Below are 13924 nucleotides of genomic sequence, written 5' to 3'. Positions count from 1 at the left end.
AGGGGGCGGGACCTGAGGTGACATGTCTGCAAACATGCCCTGTGGCGAGTTTTAAGTTGGGGAATTAATTCCTCTTCAATCCTGAGGGTCCCTGGGGGCCAACTAGCCCAGCAGGTACCTCCAGTATGCGCCAGAGAGCTGCATTGCAGAGAGGTGTTCAGAGGCCATGCCCCTTTTTACAACACTCTGCAACGCAGCTCCGTGGTGCTTACTGGAGGTACCTGGTGGACTAGTTGGCCCCCAGGGACCCTCAGGATTGAAGATGAATGAATTCCCCAACTTAAAACGCACCACAGGGTGTGTTTGCACACATGTTAACTCAGGCCCCGCCCCCTCCCTTCTCCACTGTGCAAACGTGCCCCGTGGTTCATTTTAAGTTGGGGGATTAACTCCCCTTAAATCCTGAGGGTCCCTTGGGTGAAACTAGCCCACCAGGTACCTCCATTAAGCGCCACAGAGCTGCGTTGCAGAGAGGTGTAAAAAGGGGCGTGGCCTCAGAACACCTCTTTGCAACGCAGCTCCCTGGCGCACACTGGAGGTTCCTGGTGGGCTAGTTGGCCCCCAGGGACCACCAGTATTCAAGAGGAATTAGTTCCCCAACTGCAAACGCGCCAGGGGGTGCGTTTGCAGAATGCAGTAAGGAGGGGGCATGGCCTCCGGCGCGATGCCGGTCTTTTTTAAGAAGGGGTGCTGCGTGGCCCCCTTCTTTTCCTAATATTATTGGCCCTGGGGACCCCATCCCCCAGGGCCTGCCCCCTATTTTTTTTTTTACAACATTTTTTGGAAGGGGCCCCCCTCCCATGGCCATAATCGGCCCCGGGGACCCCATCCCTGGGAAATGGCCTTTTTTTTTCTTATTGTATTTGTAGGGGGCTGCCTTGCTCCCCTCCTCAGGCCATTTATGGCCCAGGGCCGGCACTAATAGCCCCGGGGACCCCATATGGGGATGGCCCTCTCCTTTGGGAACCGTGGGGGGATCCCCAATCCCCCCACGGCCCCGCCAGCTCCCCACCTCCTGCGGGAGCCGGCATTTCTTTTCCACACGTGGAGCTGCTAAGATGCAGCTCCCTGTGTGGAAAAGCAATATTCTTTGGTTTTTGGAAGAGAGAGCAGGATTACCTGCTCTCTCTTCTAAAAACCAAAGCAGTTTACTATGGCAGGGCGGGAGCCGCGAGGCTCCCACCCTACCATTGCAAACAGCAGTGTCCCAGGGGTAGGCACCCCGGGGCACTGCAGGAGGCGGCCCTGGGAGGTGGCGGTCCCCAGGGCCATGACAGGGCTCCAGGAGGGGAGCCACACGGCCCCCCTCCCCACATTTGTAAAGCTCCGGGGTGGTGGTCCCCGGGGCTTGGGGGTCCGTCACAGACCTCCCAATTTTATTATTTGGAGCTCCGGGGAGGTGGCCGTCCCCGGGGCGTGTGGGGGGGTTCAAGCCCCCCACACAGGGTTTTTTATTTTTAAAAAACACAAGTCCCGGGTGGTGGCGGTCCCCGGGGCTGCCGGGGGGCTGCGAGCCCCCCTGCAAATATTTCCAAAAAGTCCCAGGGGGTGGCTGTCTCCGGGGCTTAGGGGGGCCTTTGAGCACCCACACCCATTTATTTTAGAAGCCCTGGGGGGTAGCGGTCCCCAGGGCTGGAGGGGCCGTGAGCCCCCCCACCACAAATATTTTCAAAAAGCCCCGGGGACGGGGTGGTGGTCCCCGGGGCTTGGTGGGGCCCTTGAGCCCCCCATCCATTTATTTTAGAAGCCCCAGGGGGTGGCGGTCCCTGGGGCTGGGGGGGGCTGTGAGTCCCCCAGCACATATCTTTGAAAAGCCCCTGGGGTGGCAGTTCCCGGGGCTGGGGGGCCCCTTTGGGCCCCCCATTACAACATAAAGTTTGCCACCGGGACTTGGCCCACCCGGACTTGGCCCACCCGGGGGCTAAATAGTAATCGGCGCAGGAGCCCGCGCTTCGTTTTTCTTTTTTTTGTGGGTGGATCCAAGGATCCTCCGCACATCCCGCGATTAAAAAAAATAATGGTCCTTGTGGGATCCCCTGAGCAGGCCTAGGGGGTCAGGGTGTTTCTACCTGCCCTCTTTTTGTGTTTTGCATGTTTCTTTCTGTTTTCTTGTGCCTCGGTTCTACCGAGGCACAAGATGGCTGCCAACACTTCCTAATTTGGAGTGTTGACAGCCAATTAGCATGAAGCTCGTGATCGGGAGGGTGTGCGGATCCTCCGCGGCCATAGATATCGAAACTTTTTTAATTGTGATTTTCTCAGCAACTACTCAACGGATTTACACCATTTAAAAAAAAGGGCTACCTTATGCCAAATTTGCTGTAATTCCGTTCAGCAGTTCGGGCTGTAGCCGTGTCTAAAGTTTCCTATGGGAAATTGCATGGAGAAAACACATTTTGGGACCCCCCTTTTTTCTCGGCCCCCGCTTGACGAATCACTCAAAAACTTTCAAGATAGGAGCGGACCGGAGCGTCCCACAAGTTTTGAACATTTTGTGAAGATTCGTCAATCGGTGCCAAAGTTATTGGGAACAGAATTTCCTATGCATAATAGGTCCTAACTATAACTACCTACTGGCGACCGCCAGTAGGTAATATACACCTATATATATACATATATACACACACACACACACACACACACACACCTGAAAGGGTTTTTTTTTTTACTTATACTGGGTGCTCCCTTGTGTCTGGACAAAGCTATACTTCTCTGAAGAGCTCCAAGGAGAGCAAAAAACATGTCAGGGGTTCCTTTTATTCATTTCAGGTTGGCTTGGATGGTATTTTACTAATCCAAAGCTGTAATATTGTGCGACTCTGGCCATTTTACAGCTCGGCATGGATAGCACTGTGCTAATCCTATGCTTAAAGACTTTACTGTACAAATGACAAAAGACTTTGTCCCTTTCTATCTCGGCGTGGATGCCACTGTGCTAATCTTACGCTTAAAGACTTTGATAGAAAAGCATACATTTGAAGTGAGCAAATTTAGAGTGTCGCTAGTGTTGAGGGCGCTGTTACTGGAGCTGCTTTCCTCCTAAGCTACCCAGAGTTCTCTGCTTCCTCATATATATATATATATATATATATATATATATATATATATATATATATTACCTACTGGCGATAGCCAGTAGGTATATATAGTTAGGATTTTTTCCATAGGGAAATCGCAACATTCTATTGGGAATACCTTTGGCGCCGGTTGAGGAATCTTCCTGAAATTTTCCTTAACTTTGCCTCGCCGCGCTCCGTCCTTCCCTGAAAGTTTGGGGGGGATTCGTCAAGCGGGGGCCGAGATAAAAGGGGGGTCCCAAAACGTGTTTTCCCCATGTTAATTTCCATAGGGCGGTTGGACTCACTTTTAGCCCGAACGGCTGAATGGTTTTCCACCAAACTTGGCAAAATTGTAGGGACTGGTAGCCCGATGTGCCTTTGCTATGTCTCAAGATATGTGCTCCAGTGGTTTTTACGAAAATTTACTTTGAAAAAATATATATTGGGCTACATTGGCCTATATATATGTTAGAGCCCAAATGTAGCCCAATGTAGCCCAAAGATGGCCACCAGAGACAAAAAAAACAAATGTAGCCCAAATATCAGCCAGATGTAGCCCAACTATAGCCCAATGACAGAATGTCCCAGAGTGTTCTAAAGAACAACTAGAGCGCTAACAGTCTTACTTATGACAAAAGTATGGCAAACCTGAAGTCATCTTGATTGGAATAAAGTGTTAACACTTAAAACATTTAATTTACAAAGGAACAAAATGAGGGGGTTCATTTTGCCATAGAAATTATGATTAGTGCCGAAGAAAGAAAAATTAGGGCACATTTTGAGTGACTTCTCAAATCCTCTTATATTTCATTAAACCAATTCTGATATGCAGTCTCCCAAGATGGCCACCAGAGACAAAAGAGCCCAAATGTAGCCCAAATATCAGCCAGATGTAGCCCAACTATAGCCCAATGACAGAATGTCCCAGAGTGTTCTAAAGAACAACTAGAACGCTAACAGTCTTACTTATGACAAAAGTATGGCACACCTGAAGTAATCTTGATTGGAATAAAGTGGTAACACTTAATACATTTAATTTGAAAAGGAACAAAATGAGGGGTTTCATTTTGCCATAGAAATTTTATATATATATATATATTCACTGAAAAAACCATAGGTTACACACCAGTTATAGTTAGGAATTAGCATTTAAAAAACCTTTGAAATTCACTGAAAAAACCATAGGTTTCACACCAGTTATAGTTAGCTGGAAATTTTACTCGCATAAAACCATTGAAAATCCCACGTTATAGTTAGTTGGACTCACTATAACTTGCACGTCTGCAATGCACTGCTGATGACGTCACATATTACATCACTCATGCATATATTTAAATATTTAAACATTACTCGCTAATATATGTATTCACTAAGATACACTTAATAAGCCAGTTAACCAATCAAATTTTTTTTAAAAACACTGAAAAAACCATAGGTTTCAGGCCTTATATAGTTAGGAATTAGCATTTAAAAAACCTTTGAAATTCACTGAAGAAAACATAGGTTTCAGGCCTTATATAGTTCGGAATTAGCATTTAAAAAACCTTTGAAATTCACTGAAAAAACCATAGGTTTCATGCCTTATATAGTTAGGAATTAGCATTTAAAAAAACCTTTGAAATTCACTGAAAAAACCATAGGTTTCAGGAGTTATATAGTTAGGAATTAGTTTTTAAAAAACCTTTGAAATTCACTGAAAAAACCATAGGTTTCAGGAGTTATATAGTTAGGAATTCGTTTTTAAAAAACCTTTGAAATTCACTCAAAAAACTATAAGTCTTAGTGGTGTTATAGTTAGCTGGACATTTTATTCACACAAAACCAATGACATTGCTCCTATATAGTTAGTTGTAACTAACTATATTTCGCGCACCCGCAATCCACTGCTGATGATGTCACATATTAGATCATTCATGACATGGTCAGTGACATCACTGATGACATCTCAAATGACATCACTGATGACATCACTGATGACATCATCCACGTGACAATCACATACACCTTTTCATACACTATTACAATTTGTCATCACTGTTTGTAAAATACAGAGTATCATATTTAAATCCATTGTCACAGCAATACAAGTATCTAAAAATCCACTCAGTGATTCATAGATGTATACACACATCTAATCACTTACCTATGGATTCACTCATAAATGCTGTCAATGAACAATAGAACACTATCAAAAATACTTATACATCTATATCGACATTAAACAACAGCACGCATCCTATTCACATATGAAGTCATCCTACTCACTTATGCAAACAATGGATCATACTTACATATTTACTTAGCAAAACACATATACAAACACCACTTCTTCTATTCATTTAGATAGTAAGTCATACTTAGTGAATTATAAAATCATTATTACAAGTATACAGTTATCCATACAGTCACTCACACAATCATTGTGTCTTATGTATACTCATTTATATACAACAACTGACACATGCACTGCCTTTTATTTTTCTAGTTTGTTGGACCTGTACCTTTGAGAAATATATTTGCTCATCACCACACCCATAAAGAGATTCCCTCACCCAAACTGTTAGAACATGTAGTTTTAACTGCATATATCTACTGAATCAACTATTCACACATCTTTGGACAGTCACACCCCCCCCCACCGAACCACAAACACTTTCACACTCCCATACAAATACTCAGTTAACTAATCAATAACTAATATAGACTTTCACATAGCTAGTAACGAACTGTAGAATCAGTTTACACAACAACTGACAAAGTGATACAGATATTCACACAGTTTAGTCACTATCCACTATATTTAGTGAGACATTATAAATTGGTCAAGTAAACAGTCAATTACACTGCTACTAAATCCTCCATCCAAATATTTATTTATATATATCCACTCATTCTTCAATGTAAATTGCTATATATATAATGCATAACGAAGCAAACCACATTCACTGGATGATGTCATCAGTGATGTCATTTGAGATGTCATCAGTGATGTCACTGACCATGTCATGAATGATCTAATATGTGACATCATCAGCAGTGGATTGCGGGTGCGCGAAATATAGTTAGTACAACTAACTATATAGGAGCAATTTCATTGGTTTTGTATGAGTAAAATGTCCAGCTAACTATAACACCACTAAAACTTATAGTTTTTTGAGTGAATTTCAAAGGTTTTTTAAAAACTAATTCCTAACTATATAACTCCTGAAACCTATGGTTTTTTCAGTAAATATATATATATATATATATATATATATATATATATACATATATGCATACATACGTTGTATGTAGATATATGACGATAGTTCCAGCTGTTGGTGCTACAGAGCACAACATGACATTAAACTCTATTCAGGGAAGAAGACCAAGCAAAGATAATGTAGTGGGCGTTCTTCAAGTTGATTCTTACAGTAGTTGCAGTTGCGATCAACGAAAAAGGACACTTTAGTGCGGTAGACTAATAATAGGTCTTCCTACGCACGACACTGTTTTTAAGCAATCTCGAACCTACACCGATTAAAATACTATCTAGGAATACCAGTTTTTAGCACCACATTTATAATTCACTTCACCACCAGAGCACTTCCATCTCTTTTTTCGTTGATCACTCCTGCAAAAACCAGTGATTCACCTCCGGATGGAGGTACCATACGACTAAAAAAGAAACCCAATGATGATGCTGTCACGTTTTTAAAACAGGGCGGAGAACCAAGATATACCGCCTTACGACTTGTGTACATGAATGAGGGTTTTTTATCGATAAACTACACGAACGTTGCAAACCCTGGTTACTCGAGTCAAGTTATCCATTCTCTTTTGATATCGAGTATTAATGCAAGGAAGCTGAGTGAATTATAGTCCCTTCTTTCTTCCTCCTCTTGATTTAATATGACAATTAGAGGTACCCCCAGGTTGAGAACAAACCACTATAAATGTTTGAGACTACTCACTTAGTCAAACATTTTATGGGAGAGGGGAGGTTCCCCACATTTTAAAGCCTTCTTCCTTGATGCAGCCATGGAAACAGGGGTGTAGCTATTGATGGTGCAGCAGGTGCCGTGGTACCAGGGCCCAGGGCCATAAGGGACCACTCGGCATCCAATTTTGGCTGTATTGTACCACCCACATCTGCACCGGGCGGCCCATTTACATGACCTTACATTAGGTCCCATGATAGCCGGCTACACCACTGCGTGAAAACAACCTGTTAGGATATTGATAACAATATCAACTTGCAACAGAAACTGACAGCAAAACAGCAACAAGAACAAGGTTATCAAGGCAAGGAAATACAGGGAAAGTAGACTAACTACTCTAAGGCAACATCTACTTACATGATTGATATTATCTTACAGTCCATATTAATGGAGGTCTATATGTCTGAGTCGCTCTTTAGGTTTTACTTCTTGTACTGTCCCAATCTTAGGCCTACAAATATATAAAATACGCCCAAAATGCCAGATTTTTCACAGTGATAAATACAACCTGCACATGAAAAAATCCACAGAGAGTGGTGCTGTGAAATCTGCTACACCTGTATTTATAAAGCTTTTTCGCCAAGTTAGACTAACGTGCACATTTCTTTTTTGGGAACGACGCCTGCACAGAAACTGTTTGTGGAGTAAATAACATATTTCCATTTTCCACAGTTATTTGCACTTACTCGATATTTTCTTTCTTGTTCAAATCGTTCTTCGTATTTCCTGATTTTCCTCTTGAGGTTCTGGATGTGTTTTGTGAGTTGTGCCACAGTCTGGGGCTCCTTGAAATCCGCACAGTTTCCTCTGGAAGAGCTTCGTGGCCTGAATAAGTGGGAAGCATTTTAATACATATTAGGTAATGGGATCCGGTACACTGTGAAACTTTATTTCAAATGCTCAAAAATAGTAGCAGTTGTAAACAACATCCTACTAGTGGAGTGTCGCGCAGGGAGGAGGATTAATAAAAAAATAAAAATAAAAAAAAGTTTAACTTACCTTCGCCGGCCCGGTCCAGTCCGGTCCGATCCCGCGTCATATCTGCTTTTCTCTCTGCTCCTCACAGGAGGCAGGCAGCCTCCCTCCCCTCCCCTAAGCCAATCACAATGCTGCAATGCAACGTCGTGATTGGCTAGGACGCTGCCCACACAGTCATCTATTGGGAGGCTACATGCAGCCTACATGGAGAAAAGGGAGAGTGCGTATGACTGGTATGGTCGGCCCTGGGGACGGCCAAACAGTCAGCGGCCTCAGAGTGGGCAAGCCACTCCTCCCTGCCCTAGAGCAGGACCGCCCACCCACCTGTCCCCAAACAAACCTTCTGCTTTCTCGCAGTGTGAGAAGCAGAAACATAAAATGGTATTTGTAATACCATTTTATGTTTCTGCTTCTTCCACTGCAATAAAGCAGTGGGGTGATGCTCCTCCGCCCACATGGCGGAGCCGCCCCAGACTAATTGTAAACAACCATCTCTTATTACGGGCCTCAGCTCCAACTTGTGCCCTCAGGCTAAAAAACAGATTGCATTGTCAAAGTGGCGGCTCCTCCGCTAAGGCGGAGGAGCGTCGCCCCACTGCTTTGCAGCAGTGAAGTAAAGGAAATATAAAATATTTTATTTTTCCTTCTGCTGCAGTTTTGCGTTTGGGTCGGGGCTGCTCCGACGACAGAGGATTAGGGGAGGAGTGGTTTGCCCACTCCTAAGTACACATGACTGTTTATCCAGCCCTCTCGGGCCGACCAAACATTCATGTGTACTTTGCATCTTCTCATTGCAGGCTGCATTGCAGCCTGGTTGGAGAACATGCCCATGCCCCCATCCCTGGCAGAGCGCCGATCCAAAGCGCTCAGACCAATCAGAACGCTGCATTGCAGCGCTGCGATTGGCTGTTGGGAGGCTGGGAGCCGGGTGCTTCCTGCTGCTTCCTGCATCCTTCTGTGGGACCGGAGTCAGGAAGAAGAGGACGGAGCAGAGAACACTTGGGAGAGATGTACAGTATGGTATAAACATGCGTGTAATCTATGATCATGCTTAAATACTTTGCCGAACTGCATGCAACTGTTGTGGCAGAAAATAAATAAAGCGATCCTGGGAAACCTCCCACCCCCCCAACAAAAATAACAACAACCAACTCTTATGTTATTTTTACACTGCAAACAATTGCCAAAGTTTCTTAGCGCTATGAATCGTTAGAGCAACTGTGAAAGCTTAATGAAACATAACGAAAAAGAAAAGGCATAAATGAACGGACCTGTTTGCCGCTGAAAACGGTTGAATAATTAAGTGCAAAAGACATCTGCATGCCATTGCTGATCATAGTTATTTGAGCAAAAACCAGCATATTTAAAAGATTTCAATATCTCAGTAGAAACGATTTTCATAAAGTTGCAGAAGTGAATGATCAAAACACTTTAAGAACAGATATCTCTATCTCAAAACTCAATGCAGACATCATGGTCTGTGAATCCAGCAGGCTTCCATCCCTGTTGTTGCTCCAATGGTAACGAGTCCCAATTTGTGTCCCAATCGATTAATATTCATAAGGTAATTTGAATTGTGTCCCACTACGATTTTCTATTTTGCCAACCTGCCTATTAGCACTGTTTGGACAGCAGAATGAGTTTAAGACATCGTGACACATAAATATCGTGAAAAAATATTGTTATATAAAAATATTGTGGCATAAAACATTGGGCCTAATGACGATGGTAGACTGACCACCGCCGACAGGCCATCGGTGGCGGTCTGCCAGACCATCAGCCCTTTGGGACGATTGCAGCATTATGTTGGAGGCGGTCGGACCCTTGTTGGACGGAGGACAGACCATCACCTCTGACAGGCTCTACTGATCTCGACAGGTCCCTTTTCCCACATATAGCGCCCCCACGCACATCCATTTACCGTGTGCCATGCACCAAATGGTGCATGGCACACAGTGCATGGATGAGCACAAAGTGCTGCAGCTCTTTTTCAGGGCTGTAGCACAAGCAGCAGTGTTGAAGAGCACTTTTTCGACCACCAGCGTGGCGGTCACATCATAATTGGGCGGTCGGACTGACGCCTGCTTGTCGGTTGGTCTCCTGACTGACATGATAGCGGGCAGAGGTCTGACCGCCGGCAATCGTAATAAGGCCCATTGTTGTCAAGAATATAAATAATACAGTTACAAGAATATTGTTGTTTTTAATATTGTTTTTAGTAATACAGTTCTGACAAAATATTGTTTTTAATAATGTTATTGTGTTTTAGTTGTCATTAGGTGTTCATATTTTTGCCATCATTTTTGTTATTTTATAAATTCTAGTTCGTATTTTTGAGTGATTTTAAAATGTATTTGTATACGTTATTAGTCATTTATAGTGTTGTAGCTGGTTGTTGGATTTGTAGGGGGACTGGGTCGCTGGTTTTCAAAATCTGAAATATTTTTAATTTAATGGTAGTTTTTTATTGTTAATTGGGTTTTTTAATTGATTTTCAAATATGTAAATCGTCCATTTGTTACATTATATTTTGAATTCAAAATAGGAGCTTTAACCTTGATTTTAGTTCATTTACTAGTAATAGTAAGATATTTTAGTAGCAGGCCATTGGATTTGTAGGGTTATAGGGTGGGAAGTTAATTAAGTTATTAATAATTAAAAATTAATGTTAATTAGTTTTTAATTGCAAATTCATTATTTGAATGTTAACTTTGTAAATAGTTTAATAGTGATTTAGTTGCGAGTTGCTGTGTTTGTTGGGGAATGGGGTGTAAAGGTTATTAAAATAAATGTATTTTCATTTAGTGTTCATTATTTTTTGTCAATCAAATGTTTTTAATTATTGTGTACTTGTACTATTTTATTTCTTTTAGTTTGTAATTTAGTTTTTTATAAGTTTATTACACATATGTTTTAATGCTGTGTTATTATTTGAATGTGTGGGACTAGGTTGGGAAGATAAATACAGAATATTTATTTTAATTGATATTCATATGTAATTTATCAATTGGTAAATTATTATGTATACTTTTGTATTACTTTTTTACATTTTTTATTTATTTACTGACAAGGTTTTGTGAAATTGTGTTTCTACAACGATTTTTTAAATGTATTATATGAAATTCAATAACTCGCTAATGATTTAGGGCCTTATTACGAGTACGGTAGCTCGCGGTGGCGGTCTAATCACTGCCACCCCTGCGGGTCCGTCCGCTGTATTTGGAGTTTGGCGGTCAGACCGCCATGAGACTGCTGGCTCTGCCAGGATTAAGGATCCCGCTGTGCCAGTTGTCTACAACCGGCCTCAATATGCTGGCTCTTCAGATGCTGATGGTGCAGATGCTGGCACCGCCAAGCATATTACGACATACATATCCACTGCGCTTATCAAGGCAGTGAGCCCATCATGAAAATGGTGGCGGACAAACCACATTTAACCCCTAAGCTGCCAGGCCTATTCACCCCTGTGCCACGTTGTTTCTTGGCTATTTGGCGTAGTTCTAGCTTAGCCCCCATACCTTTTTGGCCACATCAGGTATCCATGCCAAATGTGCATCCTTTTCTTCCATCAGCATGAGGATTCTAAAAGTACCCATGATTTGTAGATTTCCCTGGAGGCAAATGAGAAATTGGGCAAAATTCAGCTAAATTCTGGGGTTTTTGGGGAAAATGGGAAGAAAAAGCTGCAGATGACAGTGTCTGTTTTTTCCCTGCAAATGGTATCAACGAAGGGTTTGTGGTGCTAAAATCACCATCTTCCCAGCTTTCAGGAACAGGCAGAATTTTGTCAGAAAACCAAAATGTTCTACACAGTTTTGGCATTTTACTGGGACATTTTCCTATTTTTTGTGCTTTCAACCTCCTTCCAGTTAGTGGCAGAAATGATTGTGAAACCAATAATAGATCCCAAAAGCTATACATTTCTGAAAAGAAGACAACATTCTAAATTAAGCAAGGGTTTATTTGTGTAGATCCTGCAAGGGTTTCCTATGGAAAGTAACCGTTGAAATACAAAAATATTGAAATTGAGTTTAAAAAACAGCCATGTGTGCCTACATTTTCGCCTGTAACTTCTAACTATGCTAGATTCTGTAAAGCAATACACTGTTATGTCTGTGGGTCCCTTCTGGTTGTGGGGCTATTTCAGGATTGTAGGTTCACCAGGAGCCAATAACTGAGCCGCACCTTGCAATGGTTTTTCATTGCGTACCGGGTATACAGCAATTCATTTGGTAATATATAAAGAGGTAAAAAATAGGCATCAAAAAACCTATGTATTTCCAAAATGAAAACAAGATATGGAGTATAGGAGCAGTGGTTATTTGCACATCTCTGAATTTGTGGGTAGCCTTACTGGCATGTAAATTAGGGCGCATTTTTCAAAATGTCTTCTTTTTTACACACTGTCTTACATTTGGAAGACAGAAATGCATAGAAAGACAACTAGTAATAACACTAGTTCTACTATTCTGTGTTCCCCTAAGTCTCCCAATAAAAACGGTACCTCACTTATGTGGGTAGGCCTAATACCCACAACAGGAAACAGGTCAAAGCGCAATATTGATGCATCACGTTTTTCCACAGAAAACTGATCCTTTTATTGCAAAGTGCCTACCTGTAAATTTTGGGCCCTATCTCAGCAAGCACCTAAGGAAACCTAGAAAACCTGTACATTTTTAAAAACTAGACACTCATGAGAATCCAGGATGGGGTGACTTGTGCTTCTTTCATAGGTTATGTTACCCAGAATCCCTTGCAAACCTCAAACTTTGTTTTTAAAAAAATCTAAAGTTCTGGAATCTGCGGGGCTACAAACCTCCAACTACCTAGCATTCCCCCAAGTCTCCCGATTAAAATGGTACCTCACTTGTGTGGGTAGGCCTAGTTCCTGTGACAGAAAATGACCCAAATGCTATGTGGACACATCACATTTTTCCAGTGAAAATTGACAGTTTTTTGGCAGAAAAGTAGCTGTTGATCCAGAAAGCGACCTTTCTAAAAATTGGTGTAAATCAGTTCAGTAGTTTTTGAGATATTTAAAGAAAACCAAATGTGGATCTCTAGGGATGCGTAGGCTCCGTGACCTTCCCGATCTCGTGCTGAGATCTGATTGGCTGCCAACACTTCAACCAGGAAATGTTGGCAGCCATCTTGGGCCTCAGGTTTAGCCGAATCCCAGAAAAAACCTCTAATAAAAAAAGAAAAAGGGGCAGGGTAGGACTACCCTGACCCCATAGCCCCAGTCCTGGGTGTCCCAGAGAGACCCCACCAGAGAAAAAAGGCACTTACAAAAAACAATATATCAAAACGGAGCAGCGAATACGTGGCAAAAATATAAATATTCACCTTCTGCCTGCTCCTAAAAGCCCTGAGGACCACCACCTCCCTGGGGCTTTTTACTAAAAATGGAACTGGGCCTGCCCCAGGGACTAATTACCCAGATGAAAATACTCACTCGAGTAGATATTTTGTGCAAAACTGTGTACTCTTGTTGGAAGAAGGGGCAAGTGTGGTTCCATTGTGGCCCAGTCACTCACACAGCTATAGACAAACCCACACAGACACTTAAACACCCACTCACACACTCAGTCACTCACACACCCAATCACAGACCCACTGACATACTCACTCACAGACATAATCAGACACTCACACCCAATCACAGACCCACTCACACACCAACTCCCCAACCAAATCAGACACTCTCACACATACACTCAGAGCCACTCAGACACTCATGCACCCACTCAGACACTCTGGCACCCACTCACAGAACCACTCAGACACCCTCATACCCACTCACAAACCCACTCAGGCACTCATTGACTCACTCACAGACCGACTCAGGCACTTTCATAGCCACTCACAACCCATTGAGACACTCATGCACCCACCCACAGACCCACT

The 13924-nt window shown here is 42.7% G+C and overlaps 1 protein-coding gene across 1 annotated transcript in view; it reads right to left on the bottom strand.

The window, feature by feature from the left end:
* The window catches only part of FAM13C (family with sequence similarity 13 member C), a 794386-nt gene that overhangs the window by 207131 nt on the left and 573331 nt on the right, over positions 1-13924 (bottom strand). Inside the window, exon 8 of the mRNA XM_078642967.1 lies at positions 7726-7864. Within this exon, the coding sequence (XP_078499093.1) occupies positions 7726-7864 (139 nt within the window). The remainder of the gene's footprint in view (positions 1-7725; positions 7865-13924) is intronic.

This window comes from Lissotriton helveticus, chromosome 5_1 (assembly GCF_964261635.1).
Source record: "Lissotriton helveticus chromosome 5_1, aLisHel1.1, whole genome shotgun sequence".
NCBI lineage: Eukaryota > Metazoa > Chordata > Amphibia > Caudata > Salamandridae > Lissotriton > Lissotriton helveticus.
Note: the sequence above shows the minus strand (reverse complement) of the source record. Positions and strands in the feature narration are given on the sequence as shown.